The sequence below is a fragment of the Microchirus variegatus genome (assembly GCF_963457635.1).
Source record: "Microchirus variegatus genome assembly, chromosome: 5".
In the NCBI taxonomy this organism is placed as follows: Eukaryota; Metazoa; Chordata; class Actinopteri; order Pleuronectiformes; family Soleidae; genus Microchirus; species Microchirus variegatus.
In genome coordinates, this window is record NC_139806.1 from 8,615,155 (window position 1) to 8,628,751 (window position 13,597).

The 13,597-nt window shown below is 44.1% G+C and overlaps 1 protein-coding gene across 1 annotated transcript in view; it reads left to right on the plus strand.

Moving 5' to 3' along the window:
• rnf220a (ring finger protein 220a) overlaps positions 1–13,597 on the plus strand; it is a gene marked incomplete at both ends in the record, with an annotated part of 150,624 nt that overhangs the window by 96,075 nt on the left and 40,952 nt on the right. The window contains one exon of the mRNA XM_083888936.1: positions 7,129–7,255. Coding sequence (XP_083745062.1) covers positions 7,129–7,255 — 127 coding nt within the window. The remainder of the gene's footprint in view (positions 1–7,128; positions 7,256–13,597) is intronic.

The following is a 13,597-nucleotide window of genomic DNA, read 5'->3' on the forward strand; positions in this document are numbered from 1 at the left end:
TAATTGAACAGACTCTTCTGTCTTTTCTCTTCAGAATATTTGTTTATGTGTGTGTGTATTTCTGCTCTGACGGTCAATACTTGGTTAATGCTTCATTAATTTACTCTCTCTCCTTCTCTGTCTTACACACACACATTTACACACACACACACACACTGACAAGGTGATTGATTAAATAAACAGCTGTCAGTAGTCTGGGTTAACCTCACGAGCATCACCCCTGAGTCTTTCAGAGAAACACTCGTGGAGCGCAGTCCCAGGAGTGACGCACACACACACACACACACACACACACACACACACACACACACACACACACACAGATCATCAGATGACCATTTATCAGAACCAGACAGCTGATGATTTATAATGCATTCATTTATCGGTCTTTCCCTTTCACTTTTCCCTTATTCCTGACATTTTATTTTATTTTATACAAAATCCTATAAATTCTTCTCAAAGACACGGACACACAGATTCAAACTTGTGTTGCCAAATCACTGAGAAAGAATAATTCTGACTGCAGTTATAGCCGCACACACCCCCCGTGTTGACGTCCCGTCCGTGTGTAAAATAAATGTATCTTCTGATTTGCATTTCGCTCCGCGCCTCACAGAGAATATCTTTAGTCCCATGACCCAAACAGACAGCAGACGCATCCACACCTCTGCACACACACACACACACACACACACCTTTCCCCTCTCTATCCGGCAATCTCTTCATCCCTGCTCTCCACCGCGCCGACATTTCATTTGCTTTTCTAAAAGTGACAACCCCAGGGAGCGACGGGGAGGGGAGGGGAGGGGATAGTGAAAGAGCCTGGTGATGAGTTTTGAGCAGGGTGTGGAGGAGTGCTATTTAAAAGTGCCATGCATCACTGTCAGGGAGTGGGACCACGCACACACACACACACACAGTGGCAGACAGACACAGGAAATACTCGCATAAACGGAGCAGAGTAAACGCAGCCTCGGTGGCAAACTGAAGTTGACCCCCGTTCCATTTCATCAAATGTCCTCTGAATGAGCCACGCAGCCTCATCTGTTTCACACACACACACACACACACACACACACACACACACACACACACACACACACACACACACACACACACACACACACACACACACACACACACACACACACACACACACACACACACACACACACACACACACACACACACACACGGTGAGCTGGTGATCAGCCTAGTGTCTCACCTGCTTAAATCACAGCTCACTTAAGGGGAAAAAACTATATCACCTTAACCGGGAGGCACACACACACACACACCTTGCTCGTCCCATTTGTGTTAATACGGTCCCTGTTTTTTGGGCTTTAGGGCTCATATTTGCCATTATGGAGATGATGGCTCCACGCAGCCCTCTCACCTCACCTCGCCTCGCCGTGGTCGCAGAGAAAGAGAGGGGCCGAGTCGAAAATGAAGGCTGACACTTCAGTGGGATTTATTTGATTGTGGATGCGAGGCGGTGTCATTCTGGGGGGGGGGGGGGCACACACCCGTGGGCTAAGTGAAGCAGGAAAAAAAAAAAAAAAAGGAGAGGGAATGAAAGGAAGACGAAGCAAGAGAAAGGCAAATGAAAAAGGAAGAGATTGGAGGGAGAGAGCAGAAGTGGCCCTCTTTCCCTTCCTGTGAATCAAATCAAATTCCCCTTATCGCACATTATTTGAAGAGGTTATCGGGCGCGGTAATGCGGTTACATGTCGAGCCGCGGCTGAGAGATTTCCTTGTTTACCGATGTTGGCGGGTGTTATGGCTAACTGGCCCGGGCGAGCCGGGAGGGGAGGGGTGAGAGGAGGAGAGCAGGAGGACGAGGAAAAAAGAGGGGCGGGCGGGCGTAAACACTTGATGCATGTCAGAAAACTCATTTAGGCGAACGACGAGGAGGGAAATGGAAGAGTGTGTGTACATGACACACACACACACACACACACACACACACACACAGGAGGAGACAGATGTTCAAGGACAGAAAAACAGCCACGTGTGTCTCTGTGTGTGTGTGTTCATGTGTTCTTTTCTACCATAAATCTCTCTGTTTCTAAATATTTCAATTGTTATTCATTTAAAGGTGCCATATGTAAGAATGTGGCCAAAAACAGTTACTACATTCAAATCATAATACCGAGGTCTTTTAGGTTTAATTTTCTGACCTAACTGGCAACCCGTGGTTGCTCGGCAGCTGAGATTCTACTGACTGCAATAATTGGTAGATGGCGGTAGGTGGCGCCACATGCCAAAACATGATTTGCAGTCTGCAAAATATTTTTTTAATGCAAATATTTTGGCTGTACTGTTGTTGTTGGTGAGTTCAGTTTGTTATATGAACATTATTCCTGAGTCTCTGTGACATATTAGGAGGATTTTATGGCCAGTTGCTTTGCATTTATTACATAATGCACCTTTAAGGTAAGGTTTCAGGCCTTAACTGTAGTCATGAAGCTGTTTTTAGGCTCTTCAAATGAAGGCAAGTCACTACAGTGTCCTAAAAACTAAAAATAGCTGTACGAATCTCTCTCTGTGCATGTGCCAACTCATAAATCTGCAACTGCTCCTCTCGAACTCGTATTGTTGTGTTTACATCCAGTTTACATGCTCGCCACTCATTAGCTGATTGCGTGTATAATTTACAACTTCATTTAATCCCTTTTGCGGGCAGATTTTAAAGACGGGGAAATTTTCCCTCCGACAGATGCTCGCGTCTTTTAAAAGAAAACTTCAACACGCACCGTAGTCCTGAGAGGCTGTGGGCACGATGGGCGAGATAAAAAAAAAAAGCAAAGGGACGACGCGCAATACAGGTCATTAAATGGGATTTGGAGCCACAGTGTTGTGAGTACAAGGTTTGCCTCTTAGGCCATTGAGCCGTGAGGACACCCCAAATGGTTTTTTATCTCTGGTCCCATTGAGAGTGAGTATTGAGCTGACAATCCCTGCCCTCTCTGGAGGTGGCCTTTTACCTCAGCTCATTGTAGTCTGGGACTGGGAGCCGGGCACTATCTAGCATCTATTGATTCCCACTTCATCTGGACCAAAGCAACACAGGAAGAGGAGCGTGTGTGTGTGTGTGTGTGTGTGTGTGTGTGTGTGTGTGTGTGTGTGTGTGTGTGTGTGTGTGTGTGTGTGTGTGTGTGCGTGTGTGTGTGCAAACATAAATAACAGACGGAAGATGAAAGATACTGCACATGTTAAAACAGATTAAATTTGCTGTAAGGACAGAGGGGGGAAACAAAGTGGTAAAAGAAAGGAAGGAAGGCTGCGGCAGTGGAGAGAGAGAGAGGGAGAGAGGGAGTCAGAGTGCAGGTATGAGGGAAAAGAAGAATATAAGGATGAGAGGAGGGAGGATTCCTCCTCTTTTGCGCTCCACTCTTCCGTATGACCTCCCTATATCCTTCTCGCCATCTGGTGTCTATAATTGTCTGACGAGTTGTGTGTGTGTGTGTGTGTGTGTGTGTGTATTGAATAGTTAAAGGTGCCATATGTAAGAATGTGGCCAAAAACGTTTACTACATTCAAATTCAAAATACTAAACCTAAATACTTTTAGGTTTAGTTTTCTGACATAACTGGCGACCCGTGGTTGCTCAGCAGCTGAGACTCTACTGACTGCAGTGATTGGTAGATGGGGGTAGGTGGCGCCACATGCCAAAACATGATTTCAAAACATAAACATGATTTGCAGTCTGCAAAAGATTTTTTTTAATGCAAATATTTTGTCTGTACTGTTGTTGTTGGTGAGTTCAGTTTGTTATATGAACATTATTCCTGAGTCTCTGTGACATATTAGGAGGATTTTATGACCAGTTGTTTTAGATTTATTACATAATGCACCTTTAAAGCACAATCAGAAATAAATAGAAATAAGATGTTGTCACGTTAACTCAAATCAAAACATGTATTTATTAGCTTCATCACTTGTTATTGAAGGCTTACAATCCTCTTTTATTGTTTAGAGCTTGATTCTAAATGTGGTGACTTGTTGCTGGAGGACGTTTGATTTGTGTACCTTGTGCAGAGCGATAGCGGCCAGTAAATAAAACCAGAGAAAAGAAGATGCAAAAAAAGAAAAAAAGTCAGTGGTTATGCTTCCTGTCAGCTGGCGGGGTGACATGTTGTTTTATGACACGAACATAACCGGTGAGCGCCATTAACTGGATCAAGTGGGAAAGAGGAAGAGAGGTGAAAGGAGAGGGGAGTGATGGAGGGATGGGTTTGGCTGAGAAAAGGGTGGTGAAATCAGGAGAGCATAGGAAGAAGAGCGAGTGTAAGGTGGCAAGGTTTAAGGAGAAGAAAAGAAGAAGAAGAAAAAAGTCGGGGAGAAAGAGAGATGAGACGATCCATCTTGGCACATTAGGAGGGATCAGGCCGACACTCCATCATGGCTGTCAGGGAGATGTGCACCTCCGCTCCCCTCTCTTCCAGCCACGCATCCATCCATCCATCCCTTGTTGGCTCCAGCAGCTGGCATTCACTGAGGAATATCAGCACTAAAAAGTCCTGTCAGGCCTATTTCCTTGTTATTGTCCGGCTCCTTCCTCTCCTCCTTCTCTCCCCCTCCTCTACCTGCCCTGACTCCAGTGTCTTCCCCCTCTGCTGCCTGAGATTAAACGCACCCTTGTTGTGCCGCAGGGTATGTGTGAGGTCCACAGCAGGACATGAGGGGACTGTGTGTGTCTGTGAGTGCGTGTGTGTGTGTGTGTGTGTGTGTGTGCGTGTCTCGACATTAATCATCTTTAAGGCACTGACAAGCCTAGTGTGCGACATCACATCAACATTGCCCCTCTTTCACACCCTTCTCTCCCTCCTCCTCCTCCTCCTCCTCGCCTGGATTTATCTTATTCGTCCACCTCTTTCCATCACTCATCTCCCTCAGGGAGCGCTCGACAAAGAGTGGAAAAAAGAGAAGGGGAACAAGGGAGAAAAGTGGAAGCAGAAGTGGTGTAAGAGAAAATAAAGGGAAAAGACAAACTGAACACAAAGATGACGAGGAAAAGTTTCTGTTCGGCTCTCATTTAAATAAAAATAATTAGTTATTTCCTTTCTGATTCTTTTTCTTGGTGATGGCTTTTCACCTGCGGTGTAATTTACATGTTTACAGAAAGTTTCCGTGGTTAAAAGTTTGTTTTTTGGTCCCTATTGTTAAAAGAAAGAAAGAAAAGTACTCAAATGTGACGTTTACACATTTTCGAAAATTCCTCCACTTAAAATGTACCTGTTGTTGGTTGTTGTCATTCCTTTGTCCCTCGGTGCATTTACATTCTGTTAACATCCGTCTTTCGCCAGTGCAAATAAAACATTTCTAGAGAAAATCGCTGCACGTTGACATGCAAAAAAACCTAAATTGTGCTATTACAAAAGCCTAAAAATAAAAAAGCATAGGCATATTTGTATACATGACTGAGTGTGTGTGTGTTGCCTGCATCCCTCAGGTGTGTGTGTTTGCCTGTGGAATTGAAAGAGCCCCATCAGCAGCAGACAGGGATTGGATCGCTCTTTGTTTGCTGTGGCGTATGGTGACGGCTTCAGCATGACTCAAATTATCTTGTCAAAGCAATAAAGGGGAGGAGAGGAGAGAGGAGAGGGGGGGAAAAAGAAGAGATGGAGAAACAAGGAGAGAAATGGATGTTTACCAAAGGGAGCAGGGTGGAGACAATAAGGCCAGAGGAGAGGTGACGGAGAGGAAGGAGATGAGAGACATGGATAACGTGAGGTGTGTGTGTGGGGGGGGGAGTGATGGAAGGAAAGAAAGAAAGAAAGAAAGAGGTGGTCGGGAGCAGAAAATTAGAAATGGATGAGTCTGGAGAGAAAGCATGAGTGAGATAGATGTGGAAAAAGAGAAAGAGATAGTCATCGATTACCTATTTTTCAAAGTCACTTAACATGTCCACTGCTGTGGGCTGTGTGAAGGAGCAGGAGGCCACAACACACACACACACACACAACACACACACACACACACACACACACACACACACACACACACACACGCTCTGAGGATCTTAACCTGCTCTGGTTAAGATTTGCCCTCCAGTTGTCTTTCGATGACATTCTTGCAGGTCTTCGTTTTAGACAGACCGTTATGTGTCCCTTGCAGACCCTTACCTGGTTGTCCCTGTTGCCATAGTGACAAAAAGTCCAAACAGGATATCCCAGCAAAGGCGGGGCCTATTGTTCGCGGCCTAAAAAAAACCATTTGATTGGCTGTATACAGGAAATTCCGGAAGTGTCGTCCGACATTAAGCACCGACTTGATATTTTTAGCCATCTTAGACTCGAAAAAATGTATTTACAGTATAGAGTACCACACACACACACACTGTCCACATACATAGTCAGTGAAAGACAATGACACACAGGTGGGCCCCACCCTGCGCCCTGCTGATCGAGGACAATGAAGTGAGGTCGTGTTGGCAGACTCTATACAGAGCATCATCTCATTTGGCTGACAAATCTCTAAATGTGCTGTGGCCTGGGAGATGCATTACACAGTGGAGACTGCTGCATAGTTCAGCTCCCCCTCTTTGTGTGCAAGTGCATTCACGTTCCTAGAATTGCACTGTACGTGCGATTAATGCAGAGCACACAGCCACACTTGCGAGATTGCACGGTGGGGAATCTATTTTTAGTGTCCTCGATGCTGACCACTTTAACGTCCAACCTCGGTTTCTCCAAGAACATCAACCCCGGGCAGTTTTGTTGAGTGTATGTACGACGCAAACTTGAACACAGACAGAAACATTTGGAAAACTTAATTGGACGACGTGTGGACGTGTCAATAACTGCACTAATCTCTGAAATGCATTTATATAGTATATGTATAGGTCGTGTTTTCAGCCTCAGTCTGTTTTTGAGCAGCATAGACTCAAAAAGTACAGGATAAATCTTGATGAAGGTGTCTGGGGATATAGTTTATGGCCCAAGGAAGAAATTATTATATTTGCATGATGATCTGGACTGTGGGGAAACTCCATAATCATTAGCCGCCACTTCTGAGGACATAATGCATTTACTGTACTATCTGAAAACATGAAATGTTCCCGTTTGTTCTGCACATGTACTGATGTTTTGTTTTTGTTTGTTTGGTCTCCTACTTTGTCTCCAGGTAAAAAGAAGAGTCTGTACGACAGCCAGGCTCCCATCTGTCCCATCTGCCAGGTGCTGCTCAGGCCCGGAGAGCTACAGGAACACATGGAGACAGAGATGGAGCGGCTAACAGCCATATGTCTCAGGTAGGCCTCCAACGCATCACCCACGCTCTCTCTCTGTCTCACACACAGTTTACAGCTCAATCAAGTAAAGCAGGTGTCCAAACTTGCCAGATTTGAGAATGTCACAATTATCATGTTTAAATGACAATGCAACCAAATCTAAGCCACACAGGAGTGAACAAAATCTGCCTTTCTTTCACATCTGGAGTCAGATATGATAAAAGCAGGTGAATGCATGTATCTGTCACAGCTGGGGTTGCAAACCCAGGACTCAAAGGAGTCCATCCCGGGCCATAAATGCAGACACAGCCAGTGTGACTGAACCTAACCCAAACATGAATATCATCTGAAAATATTTGTCTGAACCCTGGCCGTTGCTTTCCATCAGGTCCCGCAGTCTTGGCCAAGAGAGTCCATGTTCTAATCCAAAGTCTCATAAATTAATCGAAGATGTGTCATCATTAATTCTCGTGATTCCCGCGACATGATTATCTGCAGACTAATGCAGCAGAAGAGCTAAACTTTTAGGTCTCGTAAAGAACAGAACGTGTCAGACGCGAAGTGAAGGCTGAGCTTTAATTCAGCGCTTCGTGTCAGGCTCGGTGACCCGTATTTTTTTTCAACCCCCCCCGAGCAGAGATTTCGGAGCCATAAATCTGCATAAAAGGCAGAGGCATGCCATCAGCGTGGCGCTAAGTGTTTCCTACGGGGATTAGGATTCAAACCTGTGACCCGAGGTTCACTGCCGCCCCCCCTCTTCTTCTCCTCGTGGCAGTTGCACGAGCTGTTTTACGGCGGATAAATCAACTGCAAGCCCTTTTAACGATGGGACACAACCATTAGGATCCATATTTCACTTTGACCGCATGTCTGACTGTATGTGTATGTGTGTGTGTGTGTTTGTGTACATACTTGTATGGCGTGTGTGTGGATCTGCTGGTGTTTGACCTGTGTTCACCTGCAGCCCAGCTTTATGATAGTCCCCATTAACCTCGAGGAACAGGGCGACAGATAGCGTCACCCCACGTGGACATCACACTTCATTACCCGTATAGTTTACACCTGCTTTTTCCCCCACCTCCTGTCTGTGCTCCTGTCCTCTTTATCTCCTCCTTTTTTCCCCCACTTTCATCACCCTATTGTTTTCCCCTCTCTCCATCTTTTTCCACTTGCTCTGTTCCTTCTGCATTTGTTTTTATACACTTTTTTTTTTGCCTTAAAGGTGCATTATGTAATAAATGTAAAGCAACTGGACCATAAAATCCTCCTAATATGTCACAGAGGAATAATGTTCATATAACAAAGTGAACTCACCAACAACAACAGTACAGCCAAAATATTTGCATTAAAAAAAATATTTTGCAGACTGCAAATCATGTTTATGTTTTGAAATCATGTTTCGGCATGTGGCGCCACCTACCGCCGTCTACCAATCATTGCAGTCAGTAGAGTCTCAGCTGCCAAGCAACCACGGGTTGCCAGTTACGTCTGAAAATGAAACCTAAAAGATCTCTGTATGTTGAATTTGAATGTAGTAACTGTTTTTGGCCACATTCTTACATATGGCACCTTTAACCATTAACTTGTCTCTAGTTAAAGCCAAGTACACATGATTACGATGAACTTCATGCTGTCTAGAGATCTGAGGTATGTGGCCTTGATTAGACCTGGTTTAGTTAAAAAAACAATAAAAAAAAACTAATTTAGAAGCAGAAAAGACGACTAAACCATCAACTTATTTCATCTTATTTCATTCTGTGGCTGAATGTGGTTGAATAGAAAAGAATAGAATGGCCGTTTATCACTTTATTACACGGTGAGGTTTACAATATGGCTTTAATAATTAATAAAGGTTATTAATCTGCCCTTCCTCCTGTGGCACTGGTGTACACCACCAGCCTGCGGAAGCTAAAAATCCCCACATACGTACACACAAAAGCGTCATTCTCACTGAGACAGCATGGTGACTGACTGATTTAGCAACTTCGCCATTAACCCATCCCACACGTGCACACACACACCATGAGGGAAAAAAAACAAAACAAAAACAAAGTAGACAATTTAGGGGAAACAAGAGGGACACAATCCATTAGAATGTTCCTTTACACACACATACATGCATGCACAAAATGTCTGCCTGTGTGTGTGTGTGTGTTTGCACATATACAGAGGGAAGGCAAGCAGGAGAACACACACACACACACACTGAATCTCCCTCTCCCCCTCAGTGACACTCTGCATGGTAGCAGCCATCATTGAAAGTGACAGTGGGAATTTCATCCAATTTGTGCTAAATCTGCCTTTAATGACGACCAGCACTTGCAGAATGAAAGAGGTGTGGGTATTGAAACGAAGGTGATTGTGCGTTTGAATATCGGGGTGTACAAAAAAGTGTGTGTATTCTCTGTGTATTTCCTCTGTGCGTGTGTGTGTGTGTGTGTGTGTGTGTGTGTGTGTTTTCTCTATTTCTTCTGCTCTCCTTTTTCCTCTCCTCTTCTCCCCTGCATATTTGTGTGCATGTGTGTGTTTGATTACAACTGCCAACCTGTCCTCTCCTGTGACTGTGAGCTCTGTCGCATGTTCATGGGCCGCAGCTTCTCATGTATGGACATGGAAATCTCTCTCTCGCACACACACACACACACACACACACACACACACACACACACACACACACACACACACATATACAGTTGAGTTGAGCAAATGGAAATCTATCATGCCCTGTACATGTCAGGTGGCTCACGAGGGCAAAGTAATCTACATACCCCATCACCCCTCCTCTTATAGCCCCACTCTTCCTCCTTCTCCTCCTCCATAATCAATTTGCTTCCACAGGAGAAGGCCCCACCTCTCCAGCAGAGAACACAAAAAGGCAAAAAAAAAAGCAATCAGTATCTTGGGGTTAGCACCATCTCTGCATTCCTCCTTCCATCTATTCAATCTCCCTCTCTGCCCTGCTTTGGTAGAGACTGGACGTGGGAGGGACTAATGACCCAGCTAGATGTCAATCACAGCGAGTCTGTTTTGATTGATGCAAATTTAATCATGAGAAGAAAAAAAAACAGGAACAACTAAAGAAAAAGTGAAAAACCATATGACTTTACATTAATTCATGAGTGACCATATTTTGTCTATGGCGTTCTACTATAGTTCTATTGTCCTACTATTGTCCTAGTATAGTCCTACTATAGTCCTATTATAGTTCTACTACAGTTCTATTATCGTCCTACTATTGTCCTAGTATAGTCCTACTACAGTTCTATTATAGTTCTATTACAGTTCTATTATCTTCCTACTATAGTCCTTGTATCGTCCTACCATAGTCCTAGTATAGTCCTACCATAGGTCTACTATAGTCATACTACAGTCCTATTATAGTCATACTACAGTGCTACTATAGTCCTATTATAGTCCTACTACAGTCACATTACAGTCCTATTATATTCCTACTACAGTTATATTATAGTCCTACTATAGTCATATTATAGTCATACTACAGGCCTACTATATTCCTATTATAGTCCTACTACAGTTCTATTATAGTCCTACTATAGTTTTACCATAGTTCTACTATAGTCATACTACAGTCCTATTATAGTCCTACTGCAGTTCTATAGTAGTCCTACTATATTCCTACCATAATTCTACTACAGCCCTACTATAGTCTGTAATTGATTTCGAAAAAACAAATGTGTGGATCACAAAAAGAAAAGCAGACGATCGGCTGTGGCGACCCCTGGAGACGACGAAAGGAAAAAAAATATTGGATATGAGGGATTTCAACAAATAACATCAGAAAGTTAGTTTCAGGAACAATTAACGCAGACTTAATCTTTACTTATACATAATTAACCTCAGTTTTTATGTACCACAGCATCACATGCAGTCACAGTGCACACTACTTGTTACACTAAACAACTCCCATCATCCCCAGGTTGGTCACCCAGTCCATACGTCTGCTTTAAGTTCAACCAGTTGAGAGGAGGTCGTGTGTGAACACGTATGTGGGGACACGTGTTGTGAGATTTATCAGAAGCGAGGACACGGCCTCACCTGTCTTCCCCTGCTCACATCTTCACCACCTCACATTTTTATTTTTTTTTTAAAACTGCCTCTTGTCTCGCCTTTCATTCCTCCCTCCCTCCCTCCCTCTCCCGTCTGTCCACGTGTTTGTTTCACTTTGCTGTGCCGCTCATTTCCACGCTACTTTGAAATAGCAGTGTAGGCAGCTGGAATTTTTTTCCCGGGGCCCATAACATAACCCCATCAAAAATTCACACAGCTCGGGCAAACGGATGCACGAAGCTGCGGAAAAAAAGGAAGCGGCGGTGACACACACACCGACTCTCCCCGTCACTCCCTCTCTTTCTGTCTCTCTCTCTCCGTTTCTGTTGTCTTTCATCTTCCCCTTGCTCGATCCGTCTCTTTATGTTGCCGGCTCTGTCTACCTCGCCGCGTTTCCCTCTCTCCCTCTTTTTTTCCCTCTCCTTTCATCTCTCCATCACTCCCCTCTGTCATTGTGGCAATTTTCTCCCATCGTGGCAGGCGTGCGACGGCTGTCCTGTCTCTCTCTCTCTCTTTCTGTGTGTCTCTCTCCCCCTCCCTTTCTCTCCCTCCCTTTCTCTTGTCGCTGTTTGACACTGTCAACGAGCAGGTAGAGGTGCCTGTTATTGTTGATGCCTCTGCAGAGGGTTTTTCAGGTAATGAATAAAAGGGAGAAGGAGGGAGAGAGCGATGACAGGGACAGTGATAGAAAAGGAGTAAGAGGTGTGTGTGTGTGTGTGTGTGTGTGTGTGTGTGTGTGTGTGTGTGTGTGTGTGTGTGTGTGTGTGTGTGTGTGTGTGTGTGTGTGTGTGTGGAGGTGTTCCCCTGCATTACACGGCAGCTTGACTGTGTCACCCATGTTTATTCTCTTTGTTGTTGGAGGTGAGGGCCCCACTGTTCAGCTTATACACACACACAGACACACACACAATATGTATGCACATCCGCAGAAACAGTAATGACAACTTTTCAGCACACACACACACACAAAGGCTTTTAATACATGTATGCTCTACTATATCGCATTTACAAACAAATAAAATATTTGATATCTCACACTGATGACGACTCCTAATTGTTGCGGGGATTTGGTTATTTCTGGAGTCAGTGATGAGTCGACATGAACAAGGAGATGTTAAGAGTTGGGCGTCCTCTGTCAGTCTGCCTGTGAATCCCAGAGTTATGTTATATCTAAGGTTTTGGAGAATTGAGATATCGTTCCTTTGTCCCAGTTGGCTTATGCACAACAAAGATATAATGAGGCACAGTCTGGGTGCCAGGGCGACACAGAGCTGCAGCCTTGGCCTTATGCTGAGTTTGTTAGGTTTGTGCTTCTGGGAATGTGAGCTGCTCATTTAAAGAAGGCCGAATAATATGTTTTTGATCGTGCTTCACTATGGTCTGCATGACGTAAATGTCCTCCTCCGCACAGGACAGGGGTGTAAAACTCCTTTTCACTGAGGGCCACATCAGCATAATGGTTACCCTCAAAGGGCCAGATGTAACTGTCATACAGAATAAATGTAACTAAACTACTCCGTAACATATTGCTAAATAACTTTCTGTATTTATTACTTATTCAAGTTACAAATATGATGCATTATAGATGTAACCCGGTCCGCGATGGTGTTTCTTGACAAACTATAACAGTTTTAAAAGTCTGTATCTGGTCGGGGCAAAAGTGCCACAACGATACGATACACAGGTAACACAGAATGTAAATAGGAAAATAGAATAAAGATTATTTCCCGAAATAGCACATGAAGACATCAATCATGTTAAAATGTAGACAAGACCACCAAACAGAGCAGTAACCACAGTGACCTCTTTCCTCACTGAGCAGAGTGACACGTGTTAGAATAAACAAAAGGTCGACACAGATGGTTTTAAATTCGCTCTCTCTGTATAAGTCTGTTAAAATATCTGACTGGAATGTGGGAGCAGGTATGCACATGTGGACCTTTGTTTTGATATGAAATGGGCTGAATCCTGGAGACTCCATTCAACCTGTTGTAATGCTCACGTCTTCAAAGGCAACCACTTGCTCTTCTTTTTTTTTTTTTTTCATTTCTGTGCTGAAACTTTGCAAATTCCTCTCTCAGATAAGTGACACATAAATAATGTCCCTTACTCTTATTATCCACCTGTCCATCCATTGAAAAAACCCAAATCCCTCGTCTGCCAAGCTGTGCTGTCAGATTAGAGGTCACGCTCAATTCACTTTCAGGCAGCAGTATGTGTGTGTGTGTGTGTGTGTGTGTTTGTGTGTCTGTACATGTGTGTGTCCAAGCAGGTCTGGAGTGCTAACAGGGTCTC